This window comes from Sorex araneus, chromosome 2 (assembly GCF_027595985.1).
Source record: "Sorex araneus isolate mSorAra2 chromosome 2, mSorAra2.pri, whole genome shotgun sequence".
Taxonomy (NCBI): domain Eukaryota; kingdom Metazoa; phylum Chordata; class Mammalia; order Eulipotyphla; family Soricidae; genus Sorex; species Sorex araneus.
In genome coordinates this window covers 95,359,678-95,374,997 of record NC_073303.1, presented here as the reverse complement: position 1 = coordinate 95,374,997, position 15,320 = coordinate 95,359,678, and the positions used below count along the sequence as shown (strand labels likewise).

The window sequence follows — 15,320 nt, the reverse complement described above, 5'->3', positions numbered from 1 at the left end:
AAGAGAGATGGGCCTATATTAAATTGTGGTTGTGAGGACAAACTGGGATGAAATTTGCAGGACTCCTGGCCCAATGTACTGCTGAGAGGAAAAACATTGTTTTCTGTCATGACCCCTATTTGGGGGATCATAAAAAGGGCATAGGGATATACACATACACACACATATATATATATACACATTTATATGTGTGTATACATATACATATACAAATATGTTATTCACTAATATAATGAGTCCCTAAACTCTCTTGTGCTTCCCATGAACTGCCAGGGACCCTTCACCATGTAGAACTGAACACCTTGTTCCTGACAGTGTGGTAGAAAGAAATGGATTCATAACCAGAGACATTACGTACCTGGCTGCTGTCTCCAGTTGGTCTTTCCTATAATGGGATGAGAGCAGGAAGAAAATAAATTTATTAAAATTTTCACAGAACAGCTCCCCCTTCCCCAAAATTTGCCCCAAACTTCTCTTTGATAGAGATGAAAGAGCAACTTAGAGCTCTGGGACAAAGTAGCCAGTGAGGAAACTGAGTGTCCCAAGGCCCTATTGCTATAGTTTGACTTTCAGCAACCAAGGTTCTTCTTAGACTGAATTCACTTATTCATCCAGGAATTGCATCCAGCACCCACTCTGCTTCAGATCTTGTGCTGGGTTTACAGTGGGACAGACCAGGGAACCAGGAATTTCATTATGCAGCAGCCATACACTCCATCATTCTATGAATACCGTTATCATCATGGTCAACATCATCATCAACACTAACACTTCTTGAAGAATAATTACTAGACAGATACTACTTTAAGCACTTTTTACAGAGAGACATACTTAATTCTCATAGCAAACCTATTAGATCATTGGTAATATAATCCTCATTTTTCTGATGAGGAAACTGAGCCACAGAGCAGGATTAAACCACTAACATTACACAGTTAGAAATGTTACAGAATTAGGACATAAACTCAAGCTAGTGATCTAGCTTTAGGGATCCACACTATTAATCAGAGAACTACATGTGCTATGAATGATCACATGGTTCTGAATCTTTGTTAAAACTCTATTAGAATAAACTCTTTTTTGTCCTGCCTAATACAATATTATTCACCCTTTGAGTCTCAGTTGACTCAGTCATTCCCCAGAATGACTTCCCATTTATGTTTTTCATCTAAGAGTCAAGACTGAGCTAATTTTTTTCATGTGGGATTATTTTCAGATCACATTGTCTTAGAATTAAATGCTGGTCCATGATCTGCTTGGGGTTTGATATCTTGAGGTTTAGGTTTTATATTGTCTCTAAAACGTAAACACCCCATGGCCTGGCATGTGATAAGTGAGTATGGAGTAAATAACTGGCCTATTACTGGGGCATATGGGTGAGAGAAATAATAAAAGACTTTTCGGGGGGGCTGGAGCAATAGCACAGCAGGTTCAATTCCCAGCATCTCATATGGTCTCCTGAGCACCGCCAGGAGTAATTCCTGAGTGCAGAGCCAGGACTAACCCCTGTGCATTGCCGGGTGTGACCCAAAAAGCAAAAATTAAAAAAAAAATTTAGAAAAAGTGAAAAAAAAAAAGACTTTTTGGGAGAGAAATAGAAGAGCCAGATGGAGAGTTAAAAATGCCTACATCATGATCATCTCAACCTCCCATTTTAGTTTTTTTTTTTTTGTTGTTGTTGTTGTTGTTTTTTGTGGCTTTAAGATAAACACTTTTATGGAACCATTTCTCTTCTAAAGCACAAAAGCAGAGGAAACTCTGGCATTCCAAAACTCCCTGGGTTGGGGCCTGGAGTGATAGTACAGTGGGTAGAGCATTTGCCTTGCACGTGGCCGACCAGAGTTTGATTCCCAGCATCTCATACGGTCCTCTGAGCACCACCAGGAGTAATTCCTGAGTGCATGAGCCAGGAGTAACCTCTGTGCATTGCCGGGTGTGACTGCCCGCCCCCCCCCCCCAAAAAAAGCTCCCTGGGTCTTCAATTCCATGAAAAGAAAAGAAGGCAGGAGGAGAGAAGGAAAGGATGAAAGTACACACTAAAATTAGACACTGTAAAAGAGAAGGGTGGAGAATCAGAGGCCCCACCTCCACTAATTCATCATTCTAAAACAAGGGTTTTTTTTTTGCCTCCTTCTTCCTCCTTCCAACCTTATCACTCCTCTACCATTCTGTTATGGAATTTTGCCCCAGTGATCTGCCAGTAAATGGACAACCTCTAGTACCCAGGCCAACCTCTGAGTCTCCACTTTATGGTAAAAGATGAAGGGACCCAAGGTTAAGGCTAATCCCATACTTGTGCTCTGAAGTCACACCTTCTATCCTGCTATCTCTTCTAGGTCTTCTCTTATTCTTTTGAAATTCAACTTACATTTTTCATTAACTATTAGAATCTTCCCATCAACAAAAACCCTGCCTCCACAGACCACCTTAACCACAGCCATTACACTTAATGTCCCTACTTGCTAATTTCTATGTCACTCTTGAATCTACATAATCTGGCTCACATACTCACCCACATCTACATTGAGATTGCCATCCACTTAGCCCAAAAAATTCCAGGAAAAAACATCCCTGGGCACTTCTCTGTTCTATTTTAAATCAACCATAAGGACAATTAACTGTCATTCTTGTTTACTGGTCTGTGTCTTTTGCCAGGCACAGTATCTTGCAAATAAAAGATGCTTGGTAGTTTCTTGATAAATGAACAGTATAAATAATATAATGCAGGCAAGGAATTGTAATTTTATTGTCACTAGAAATGGTTTCCTAGAACTGTCATTTTTCCTTCCTCTCAGCCCATATTCAACTGTCAGAGACTTAAACACATTCTCTGTACCAGGTACTGTTACAAGTACTTTCACATACTTTTCTTAAATAAACCCTAATGGCAACAATTTTCAAAAATGGGTCTTGCTATTCAATAATATTGACTCATTAATTTATGCAATTTTCTCCCTAAATATCTTTTTGTTCTCAGATAAGTAAGAATTGCAAAATCTTGATTCCAATCATTTTTCTACCACTTACAATCTGGGTGATATCTGGCTATACAATTAATCTCATAAGACTAATACTTTGTTACATGTGGTTACTTTTAGTAAAGAAGAGAACAGAAGGAAAAGAATAGCTTCTTTAATAAGTGATTTTAGATAATTTTTAAATTAATTTTTAAACAATTTCACTCATTGGCTTGAAATATAAAAGTAAACAAAAATAAAATTTTATTTTTATGTGACTTTTTCAAATGAGGCAGAATAGAAACAGAAAGCAATTAGTCATTATAGGGGAAAGTGGGGAGAGTGGAAGTCAGGAGTAACTGCTAATGGATACACAGTTTCTTTTTCATGCAACAAAATGGTTAATAGATAGTGATGACCAATGCCACTTTGTGATCATATTAAAAACCATTCATAAGTGGAATCATGTAGTTCAAGATTTTGGTGTTTTAAGGTCTATTCTGATTTCACACACCATGATTTCACATACCCCTTTAAAATGGACGATTCTACTTTGAGGGATTTTCTTGGAAATAGCACAAACTTGTGGTATCAATAAAAATCACTGTCATCCCATTGCTCATCGATTTGTTCTAGCAGGCACCAATAACATCTCTCATTGAGAGACTTATTGTTATTGTTTTTGGCATATCCAATATTCACGGGTAGCTTGCCAGGCTCTGCTGTGCGGGCGGGATACTCTCAGTAGCTTGCTGGGCTCTCAGAGAGGGGCGGAGGAATCGAACACGGGTTGGCCGCATGAAAGGTGAAAGCCCAACAGCTGTGCTATCTCTCCAGCCAATCAATAAAAATAGTCAAATATTTTATGTATATTTTATCTTCATTATAAATTCCTTAAGTTTGTTTTTTCTAGACTACTTTATTATAAGGACTTTATAGTCCTTATAATATAATCATACATATAAAATGCAAAATATGTGCCGATTAACTACACATATAAAATATGTGCTGATTGAAGGACAGAAAGCTGTTAATAGTTGAAGGAGGAAGAGGAAGTTGAAAGTTATTCACAGATTCTCCTGACCATATGGAGGTAGCGGTAGTGCCCCTAATCCCCATATTTTCAATAGTCAATTGTATATCTTAATAAAGTTAATCTTTTAACTTTATTAAAAATAAATACAGACAAAAGACAAATATCTTATAGGATGTAGTTGATAACACAGTGAGAAATTCACAAATATGGAGTAGGTTGGAATTCAGGGACATTCTTTTTCAAGGGGTTACCCTGTTTCATTCAGAAGGTTGCTAAGTGAATTTCTTTATGTCCTTGAAAAAAAACAGAAAAAAAAGCTCTCTCCTTAGTTTTAAAGCCATTTCCATATCACAGCAACCATCTGTAGCACAATATATTCCTCCAAGTCTCTGACAGCTAGGACAATACCTCATTTAAAAAATAACAGCTCCCAAAAATGGGCCTACTGCCAAGACCTTGGGATGTAGAGTCTCAATTTGATTTTGATGCAGAGCCCTTGCTTTTGAGTTCAAGGTCATGCAGTTATTTTTCAAAAGGAACCACCTGCCTGTTTCAAGAAAATGTTTGCTATTTGAAAGAAGACTGATTCAATCCTACATCCACACTGATTCTAGCAAAAAAGATAATTTTGCATTAAAAAAACCCACAAGTAGGTTAATTTGAAGAAGACATAGTCAATAAATCTAAAACTTTATCATTCATTTATCAGTCTTGTTTCATGTCATTGTCTTCATTTTTAACTCATCACTCTTGAGTTTTTGTTCATTTTTCTTATTCCCTTTCAGACACTTCCTCTATTGTACTTTTTACCTGCCTTCATTTAGGTCGAACTCTTATTTTTTATAGTCCCAAACCCTGAAATTATTTTCTAACTATTCTCATTGTCTAGAACTATGGGTCTGTCCCATCATCCTCCACACTCTTTCTTGACCATACCTTATTTTCTATTTCAGAGGGTTTCACAATAGCTTCAGGATTAGGATTAGACCCTTCACAAGTCATTTATTATCTTTCCTGAACTTGTGAAAGGCTTAGCACATCAAGATTCTCATAAATATTGATGGAAAGAGTGGTTTACATAGAAAGTGGCATATACCACTAGCATTTGTTGAAAAAAGTCAGATGGAGGTGAGGTGTCAATAGTACACAAGAACCTGATCCCTCATAACCCTGTAATCATGGTCAGGTTTGGAATTTACTATCTTTGTTATGATTGCTCAATGGAAGGTTTTAGAGAGGGAAATGTTTCTGTAGACCAGGATCTCCTGAGTTTTTTTAAATTGTTACTATTGCCTTGTGGGTCTAGAGTCTTGTTGAAGGCCCCACAATAAATGTTTGGGAGGATAGAGCAAGCGACCTGTCCTGCATGAGTGATACTAAGGTATCTTGACACCAAAGATACCTGGGCATGTAGACACTCAGTTCTAGCTCCTAGTGTAAGAAAGATTGTCCCTCACTTTGTCTTTCAACTCAATTGTTAATCTTTCTCTCTATTCACTTAAAATATAATCTCAAAGTGTCTCAAAGTACTCTGGAGAACCTGTTCAAGACACTTTTATCACTCCTGTGCCTACAGCTGACTGAAAGTGAAGTGGAATCCATGTTTTCACAATCCCCTCATCCCAAAGGGTTAAAGGCACCTTAACATTTGAGAACTTCTAACTAATTTCATAGAGTGCTCAGGAAAAGTAAAATAAATATAAACTTGAATACTCAGAGCAGATTGAACATCTAAGAAACATTTTCCTATTTCTTCTCAGAACTGTTGACCATGTAAAATGGACTTTATTTTACTAAGGTCTGAAGTTTTTTAAAAAAAATCATCTACTTTATTATTATTTAAAAAATTATGCCACTGTAATTTGAAACCCAGTTAAGATGAATATTTCAACACCAAGCTGCTAAACTACAATTTCCACCAGAGTCTCAGCATTCCTTACTACTACTATCTCTAGGTCCTCTCTCATCCCAGACCCCCTATTAACAAACTTATTTCTATAGACAGAATTTTAGGGTCTATTTTTTTTTTGGCCACTGCTTTTTCTATTACTTTGTTTATACTCTGTGTTTGAGGAGATTGTATCACCTCTTTGAGAGTAACATCACGAGGTCACCAGAGAACTGCTTTTGCCACCTACCCATTCCCAGGATCCTGTGCAGTCCATGGTGAAGTTCATGGCCAGGTGAAAACGTCCGGATTTTCAGGTGACCTCTTACCTTGACTCTCTACCTCCTCAGACACTAATCCTGCTCAGATTCTTCTTATCAGCCTTTCTGTAGGTTCTACCTGGAAACCCTTGGCTACACCCAGAAGTCATCTATAAAGCTTGTTTGGTGTATTGGACCCTAAATATCCTGATTCAATCAGCCAGAGGCATAGCATGGGCACTGCAATTGTTCTATAATGATTCCGTGGTGCAGCCTGGACCTGGAACCATTGCCTTGCAGGATGTCCTCCAGGAAACAGTGAAGATCACAGGCACTGTATAGGACATGGCTGGGGAGGGGTTGCCAAACTGACCATTCAGATGGTCATCACTTGCCTGAAGAATGGAAAAGAGACAACTGATTCATAGAACCTCCATGTTGCCACAAGATCCATCCTGTTGGGATTGGTCGCATAGTACCTCCAGGCAGCCTGAAAAGGAGAAAGGAGAGGTGGGACTGACTTCCACATGGAAACTTCCAACCTGATGAAAGTTTTAGTTAAATCCTTTGGTCTTGAGTTTAAATATGCATTTGATTCACTATCCAGAAAAGCCAGGATCCCTAGCTTTTTCTAAGTCCTTTACGAACGGGCATTTTCTCAGTCCCATTATCTCAGGGTTACATGAGTATGGGGAAGTGAGAGTGACAAGGTGATCTGTGCATGTGAGAGAGAGGTGCTGAATACAAAATTCCTGAAAAGAGCTGGGACCACATTTGCCAAAATGTTCCATTTCCTAAAGTGGAACAAATAGGTGGGGAGACAAACACAATGTTTTGTTTTGTTTTTGACATTTTGAAAATTGACAACTAGGAAGATGAAATATGAATCTACTAGAGCCTGTAGGATGCAGTGATGGTTTGGGGCTATGGGGAATAATGAAGCAGACTGTAAAATGTGGAGAATTATGTTAAAAACTGTACTGTGAAATAAAGAATTACACGCTGTTCTGTGTCAAAGTCACAGGCCCCAGATACATTCACCAGCAGTGGGTCTAGGCCCAAGGGTGGGTGATCAGAGAGACATGCAATCCATATAGCTATTGCTGAATTACCGGAGTATAGTTTCCTGTACACTGTGCTCCCAGTGGCCCCTAAAACCATGAAACAAAAGTTCTTCTGAGTAGAAGGGGGAAATGTAGGCAGAACCTTTCATGATATTGAAGCTAAAAGCTTCAAGGATGAAAACCACTGAGCAAGCAAGTACAAACCAATACAAGCAAATGGGACTACATTAAACTAAGAAGTTTCTGTACCTCAAAAGAAACAGTGACTAAAATACAGAGAGAGCCCACGGAATGGGAAAAACTACCCAATATCCATCAGGTGGGGGCTTAATATCCAGGATATACTGGACACTGGTAGAACTTTACAAGAAAAAACCTCCAACCCCATCAAAAAAAGGGGAGAAGAAATGAACAGAAACTTCCTCAAAAAGGAAATACAAATGGCAAAAGGGCACATAAAAAATGCTCTACGTCACTAGTCATCAGGAAGATACAAATCAAAACAACAATAAGGTATGAGATATCATCTTACACCACAGAAAAGTGCACATATTAAAAAGAACAAGAACAACCAGTGCTGGCATGGATGTGTGGAGAAAGGGACCCTCTTTCATTGCTGGAAATGCTGACTGGTCCAGCCCTTGGGAAACAATATGGACATTCCTTAAAAAACTAGAAATTGAGTTTCCATATGACCCCTCAATACCACTTCTGAAAAGATATCCTGGAGATGCAAAAAAAAATACCGTAGAAATTACATCTGCACTTGTATGTTCATTGCAGCACTGTTTACAATAGCCAGAATATGGAAAAAAAAATAACTGAGTGCCTGAGAACAGATGACTGGTTAAAGAAACTTTGGTACATCTACACAATGGAATACTATGCAGCTGTTAGAAAAGATGAAATCATGAAACCTGCATATAAGTGGATAGACATGGAGAGTATCATGCTAAGTGAAATTAGTCAGAAAGAAAGGGAAAGACATAGAATGACCACACTCATTTGTGGAATATAAAGTAACACAATAGGAGACTAGCACCCAAGGACAGTAGAGATAAGAGCCAGGAGGATTTCACCAAAGCTTGGAGGATGGCCTCATGTGCTGGGGGTAAAGGCAGTTGGGATAAAGAAGGGACCACTAAGATGGGTGGAGGGATCTCTCGGGATGGGAGATGCATGCTGAAAGTAGGTTATGGACCAAACCTGATGGTCTCTTAGCACCTGTATTGCAAACCATATCACACAAAAGGAGAGAGAGAGAGAGAGAGAGTAAGAGAGAATGTGCCTGCCACAGAGGCAGAGGGTGGGAAGGGGTGGGCATGGCAGGAGGGATTCTGGGAACATTGGTGGTGGAGAAGGGGCACTGGTGGAGGGATGGGTGCTCGATCATTGTATGACTGAAATGTAATCAAGAAAGTTGGCAAGTCTATAACACTACCTCATGGTGAATCAGAAAATAAATAGATACATAAATAATAAATTTAAAAAATAGAATGGAACGGTGACAAAGTTGCAATTTTTAGGTCACTATTTCTATACATGAGCTGGAGCGATAGCACAGTAATAGGGCATTTGCTTTGCACTCAGCAGACCAGGGTACAATTCCTCCGCCCCTCTCAGAGAAACAGGCGAGATACCGAGAGTATCTCGCCTGCACAGCAGAACCTGGCAAGCTACCCGTGATGTATTCGATATGCCAAAAACAGTAACAGCAAGTCTCACAATGGAGACGTTACTGGTGCTTGCTCAAGCAAATCGATGATTAACGGGATGACAGTGACAGTGGTTTCTATACATAACTACAAGATACCCATGGGCATCTATCAGCAGCATTGTCCTGCCCTAATGAATCCCCAGTCCAGGAGCCTAGAGTCACCTACATAAGCACAGACACACACACACATGCGAGGAGCTGGTGCTGCCCCATGCACCCTCAAGAAGACAGACCTGAATGAGCTCAGCCGCAGGCTTCCTCCTTTTCTCAAAGTGCTTCTGACGGTGCTGCTCCTGGACCTTGAGTGCCAGCCCTGACCCCAGGATGCCCTAGAAGGAGAAACAAGGCTGAGATCAGTCAGTCCCAGATGGACTCTGGTGCTTCACGCTGACTCCTACTCCTAAAGCCCCCTGTGACAAACACTGACTCCAGGAAGAAGGGTCCGAAGACATTTTCCTTCTCTTTGAGGGAGTAGGGACCTAGGTTAAGTGGAGGCTTGAAATCAGGAAGTTCTATTTCTGATGGCAAGAGCCTGGACAAATATCTTCTGCTGCAGTAGCTTCTCTCCCAGGCAGTGTGAACAAAGTCTCCAGCACAAAATCTTTCTTTTGTTAATAGAAAGATTAGACAACATACAGGAACTATCTCTAATGGTATGACTCCTATTGTGGTTGCTTTCATATTACTTGAGAGCTGTCTTAGCTTCCAGATCAGTCTGGCAAGACAATTAAAAGGCTGGAAACACAGCTTCTTGAAGTGAAAGAGAACATAGAGGCTGGGCAGCAACTCCAGACCCCTTAACAAGCTTTACAGAGAAAGAAACAGAGACTCAGAAAGGTTTAATGTTCAAGGTCAAATAAATTAGATAACTCAGACAGGATAAAGCTGGAGCAATAGTACAGTGTGTAAGGCACTTGATTTGCATGCAGCCAACTTGGGTTTGGTCCCTAGCATCCCTATGATTCCCCCAAGCCCATGATGAGTGATCCCTGACTGCAGAGCCAGGAGTAAACCCTGAGTAACAATAGGTGTGACAACTCCCTACTCCCCCACCCCACAATTAAAGAACCAGACAAGATCGAACTCCAAGGGAGAGAGAAAATCTTCAACCTAAGATGGTGGGAAATGATTGTTATTGAAAAAGGTTCTTTCTAAGCTTCATGATCAATAGCTGTCTATAGAACCAGCAAACCTGGGCCCCTGGTTCTATCATCCAGTCGTCTTGTAACTATGAAAAATGCATTATACTAATTAAATCTTAGTTTTTTGACCAGAGAATGGAGACAAATACAGTACCAAACCCAAAATATTTTGTTTTATCAAATTATTTTTTAAAGTTATTTATTTTATTGAATCACTATGTGGAAAGTTACAAAGTTCTCAGGCTTATGTCTCAGTTATACAATACTCAAACACCCATCCCTTTACCAGTGCCCATATGCCACCACCAAAAACCCCAGTATCCCTCCCACCCCCTGCCCCACCCCTGCCTGCGTAACTGATAAATTTCACTTCATTTTCTCTTTACCTTGATTACATTCCATATTTCAACACAAAACTCACTATTGTTGTTGGAGTTTCCCCCCAAAAAAGACAGCCCCACTGCCAAGGAAGCATTTGATAATTAGTTTTCCGTTGCTGAGAATGAAGAGATATGAAGTCTTTTTTTAGCAGTTATGACTTTGGGGGGAAACTCCAAACAATAATAGTGAGATTTTTGTTGAATTGAAGGTAATCAAAGTAGCAGCCAAGTCTCTAGACTGTGAACTAAGCCATAGCCCCACGCTGGCTGAGGAGAGGAAATATCCTTCTTTCTCGGTTTTTTCCCTTTTTTTTTTTTTTTTTTTTTTTTAGAGTCACAACCAGTCATGTCCAGGGCTTAATCCTGGCTCTGTGCTCAGGGATAATTCCTATCGTGTTCAAGGGACCATTTACAGCACCAGGGATCTAACTTGGGTGAGCCTCATTCAAGGCAAACACCTTCACCCCTCTACTATCTCTTTGACACTCAAATGCCAAATGTCACAAAGATAAAGGGAGATAGTAGAAGTATATAGTTTTTGCAATCATTTCAGTTCACAGTAAATTTAAGGACTGCAAATCATCATTTGTTATTATTATAATTATGAATACTATACAGTGGGGAAGTTAATTTATCATGGATCAAGACAACATATGAGCAGAGTACACTGGGGAACTTATTGCATCATGAATCAAGATTTAGACTTGTGACAAATGCATTTCTTTGCACATACCATTATTGTAGAACAAAGTAAGGGAGTTCACATGCATGCTTACATGTCTGCTTTGTGCAAGACACTGGGATTCCTTACAGGAAAGGCTCAAGTCCAGATCTCAGGGCACTGACAGTCTCTCAAGGAGACAGATACATGAAACATGCAATTCCCACATGGACTTAGAAATGCTTTATAGAGTTAGGAACAGAAGATTGGCATCCACACAGCCTAAAGAAGTCAACCCTGGAACTGAATCTTGGAGAAGAGGTAGATATGTGGAGAGATTGTTCCTGACACTGGGAAGAGCATACCTTAAGGAAAGCAAAAAACTGTACTTAAGGGTATAGCTCTAGAATTGGCGACCTTGGTTTTTAGGATAAGAAAGAAAGATGAGACTGAGAGTTGGGAGGGTTCCAGCTATGAGGGGTCCTGCATAACACACACAATGGGGGCACACTGAAGGTACTTACTGCTGGAAGGGCAAAAAAGGAGACACCGATTAAGGAAAAGGTGGCAGCAATCAGACGACCTTCCCATGTTTTGGGAGTTTTATCTCCATAGCCAATGGTGGCCAATGTGATCTAAAGAGAAAAAGAGTTTCTGTAAGATGTGTGCCACATCTCTGTACCAGATATTCAGTCATGTGTCATTGAGTTTCTCCTTTAAGCCTTTGTATTGGCTTGGGTTTTGATCCCAATTAGAATATCATTCCCACCAAAATAGAGCACTAAACCCTAAGTATCTTACATGGGAGTTTTGATTCTATACCTGAGTTAAGGATTTCCTTTCTATAGAAATCAGTCAGCAAATATTTCAATTGTTAGAAACATGTATCTGCACACACACTCAGGTATCCATGTGTGTGTGTGTGTGTGTGTGTTTGATTTTATGAATGACCATGTTTCTGAGAATATGTGTACTTGTGGGCATATTTACACGTGCATTGTGTCCATATCTAATGTCTTTGCATATTTTTGCTCTGGTGTGCTTTGAATATGTCTGTGCATTTACACATATTGTCATAAAAATAGGAGAACACTTATCTGAGCACAGAAGATAGGACATTAGGATAGATATAATTGGGTCCTCTTGTATCCACCTCTCCAAATCCAAATCCCAAGATGACCACAAACTTGCTTAGTATCTTTCTCAGATTAATGAAACTTTTCATTCTTTGGTTTTTCCATTTTCCTTTTTACATTTAAAAAAGGCTGTTTTTTTATTTTTTGAAAACAAGATCTGAGTATTAAAATATGTTGATAAATGTCAAGAACATAGACAAAGCTAATGAGAACCCAGCAACAAATGCTAGTTTTGCCTGGGCACATTTACCATATCCCTGGGGAAATGGGGCACCAGCTGTGTGTGAAGGTCTGTACGAACCTGAGTCTGTCTATGTCTGTCACTGTATCTATTTGCACATGCATGGTTTGGTTGATAGTAATAGCTTTGGGACTAATGAAGTAAGTGCCCTGAGAGGCTCTGGCACAAGACTTTTTGAGCCCTGACTTTTTATAAATACTTTGGAAAAACCCATTCCATTCCAAGTGCATACCTTGTAGGCTGGGGTTGTCCAAAAGGGAGAAATGAAACTAGAAAACTAGTTCTCACCTGTGACTGCAGAATGCAGCTGCAGATTAAGCATGCCTTTGCCATGCTGATTAATTCTCTGTCCCTACCAATCAATCCCTTCAGACTCATGCTTGAATATGTGTTGGAATTGGAGGGTGGTCGTCACTTACCAGACCCCACCAGAGGGCATCTGCATAAGTTTCAAACTCTTCTTTCACCTCTTCTCCTTGTACACCCACCTCTGGCACATCCTTCTCAACCAGGTAGACAAGAAATGAAGAAAGGATGAGCGTCAGGAACCCGATGTACCAGGCAGTGATGAGCTCCTGGGAGAGGAAACAGTGGTCAAAGGAAGTGGTCTATGTGATGCAATGGGAGCAGACTGACACCAGGCCCGCTGGAGCTGGGATTCAGATTTAATATCTCTGACTATGGAAGTTTCTGACCTTTGACCCTCCCGTACCATCACTGGGAAATGGGATCATCCACAGAAGAAAGAGTGGGAGATTGCTGCCCTAGGGTGTTCTTAACACCAGGGCTGTAGAGGTTGTACAGGCAAGGGTAAGGATAGGACTGTCTACTGCCTCTGAGAGAAGGCTCAGAACTCAGAGCAAGGAGAAAACTCTGGAAAACCACCAAGGGGAACGAGTGTGGTATAATGGGGCTGTGGAAATGGAGCCAGACCTGTTACTTATTTGCGCTCTGACCCTTGGCAAATTACTTCTTTCCTCCAGAACATTCAAGAATGGCCTTTGCAGCTAAAAGACAGTGAAGATAAATTCTATTCCTTGCTTTTAAAGTGAAAGGAAGAGTAGAAAAATGGCTCAAGGGGTAGAGAGTACATGTCTGGCATAAGTAAGACCCTAAATTGGATCCTGACACCCCATTAGCGTCTCTGGGTGTAGAGTTGATACTTCCCAACACTGCCGAGCCCTAAGTACTGCTGAACACTGAAACATCAGGCCCAAATCACAAGGGCAAAAATTGTGGGTGAAAATCTCCTCTCCCTTTACCCCAAGCTCCTTGATGGGTGTGGGATCTATAAACAGAAATAAAAGCAAAATAAAGGGAAAGGACTGCCTACATCCCAAGTTCCAGAAATTGCCATGCGCAATGCAGAAAGACAATTTTTACTACATAGTCAAATCTTGATTTAAATCCTAATAAAATATAGCATTAATAACACATAAAACTATTATTTCACAGATGTTATCATGTGATAGGCTAGGACATATGAGTAAGCAAACCAGAGAAGATGGATGTGAAGGAAATTATTAAGGAAAAGAAAATTGTGCAGAGTTAGAGCAAAGGTCACCAAATCATGGAACTTCCAACACCCTCTGACTAATACCATTCCTGGAACTTTCTTATTTCACTCACTGTAACCTGTTTTCAAGGTTGGCAAGGCAGGATGAAAGTCAAGGGTACTGGTGAACATGGTGCAGAGATTAGACCTGTCATTCATGCTGAGTCAGCCCAGAGATCAAAGTTGTTCATATCAATGGCTTCACCTCTGCTCCCTCTGCTAGTCTGCCACCAGCCTGCGGGCCTCTGGAGCACCAGAATCTTGCTGACATGGTGCCTTCCTGCTTCCTTCCGAGCCTCTACTTGTAGGAATGTCATTTTCTGAACATCCCTTCCCCAGATGACCCACCAAAAAAAGCATGAGTCCTATAACCTGCAGAAAGTTTTCTGGAAGTTGGCTCCCTTGTGGAGACACTGGCTTGTTTCTAATTACATTCTGCCTTTGTTACTTCCTTTGCTGACTTCTCTGGATTTCTATCAGGTCATGGTGTGCATTGGCTTATCAGGCATCAGGCTTCCCCTAGGCGTGGCGAGCAGCATGTAGTGCTTTTGTATGAGAAGGTCTAGTTCCCATAGTGCGGTTCTGTGCTACCTCCCTCACAGAGATTCTCTCCTGCAGATATGGATAAAAAGAACCTGAACTGGAAAATCCTTCTCCAGTGGCTGTTGGAGCATGTGCCTCTTTCTCTGTTGCAGTTTAAGGCTTCTCTACTGTTTCATTCCCTCTGACCTCCAAATGTGAGTTAAAAATTGTGTCTAGTGTTTACAGATATAACCATAAGTTATATGTGTACAGAACAGCTGGCTGTATCGGACTCAGAGGACATATACTGATGCCCAAGAAGGAGTCAACATGCATCTCAGTTCTGCAGGTCTCTCAAAGGCTATATAAGGTGATGCTCACTGCACAATTTTTCCCTTCTGTTAGTTATCCCCTTTCCCTTCTCTTTGATTTTGCTGTTGTAGTAACCAGTGATCCAGACCTGTGGTGGTGTTGCTTGCACATCCCTGGCTGTGATGCGCTTGCAATTTCTCACTGTATTGTGGTGCCAGGGGTCAGAACTGTCAATGCTCCTGGGATTGTGCTCAGTATGTGCAGTGATTCTGGGAGTCAAACTTGTGGTCTCATGCCTTCAAGGCAGATGCTTGACCACTGAGCCCAGATTCCTCCACCAAGTCACGCTACCCAGTTTCCCCCAGCAGCTCTGTGGGAGAGCCAGAGCCTATGGCTGTTTCCGACAGCCAGGAGATTCTGTGCAGTCTGGGGAAGGCAGTCTGGGTCTG

At 40.7% G+C, this 15,320-nt stretch overlaps 1 protein-coding gene across 1 annotated transcript in view; it reads right to left on the bottom strand.

The window, feature by feature from the left end:
• The window catches only part of KCNQ3 (potassium voltage-gated channel subfamily Q member 3), a 358,449-nt gene that overhangs the window by 33,950 nt on the left and 309,179 nt on the right, over positions 1-15,320 (bottom strand). Inside the window, exons 5-9 of the mRNA XM_004602450.3 lie at positions 12,902-13,057; positions 11,630-11,740; positions 9,156-9,251; positions 6,537-6,631; positions 359-385 (exon numbers count right to left, since the gene is read on the bottom strand). Coding sequence (XP_004602507.2) covers positions 359-385; positions 6,537-6,631; positions 9,156-9,251; positions 11,630-11,740; positions 12,902-13,057 — 485 coding nt within the window. The remainder of the gene's footprint in view (positions 1-358; positions 386-6,536; positions 6,632-9,155; positions 9,252-11,629; positions 11,741-12,901; positions 13,058-15,320) is intronic.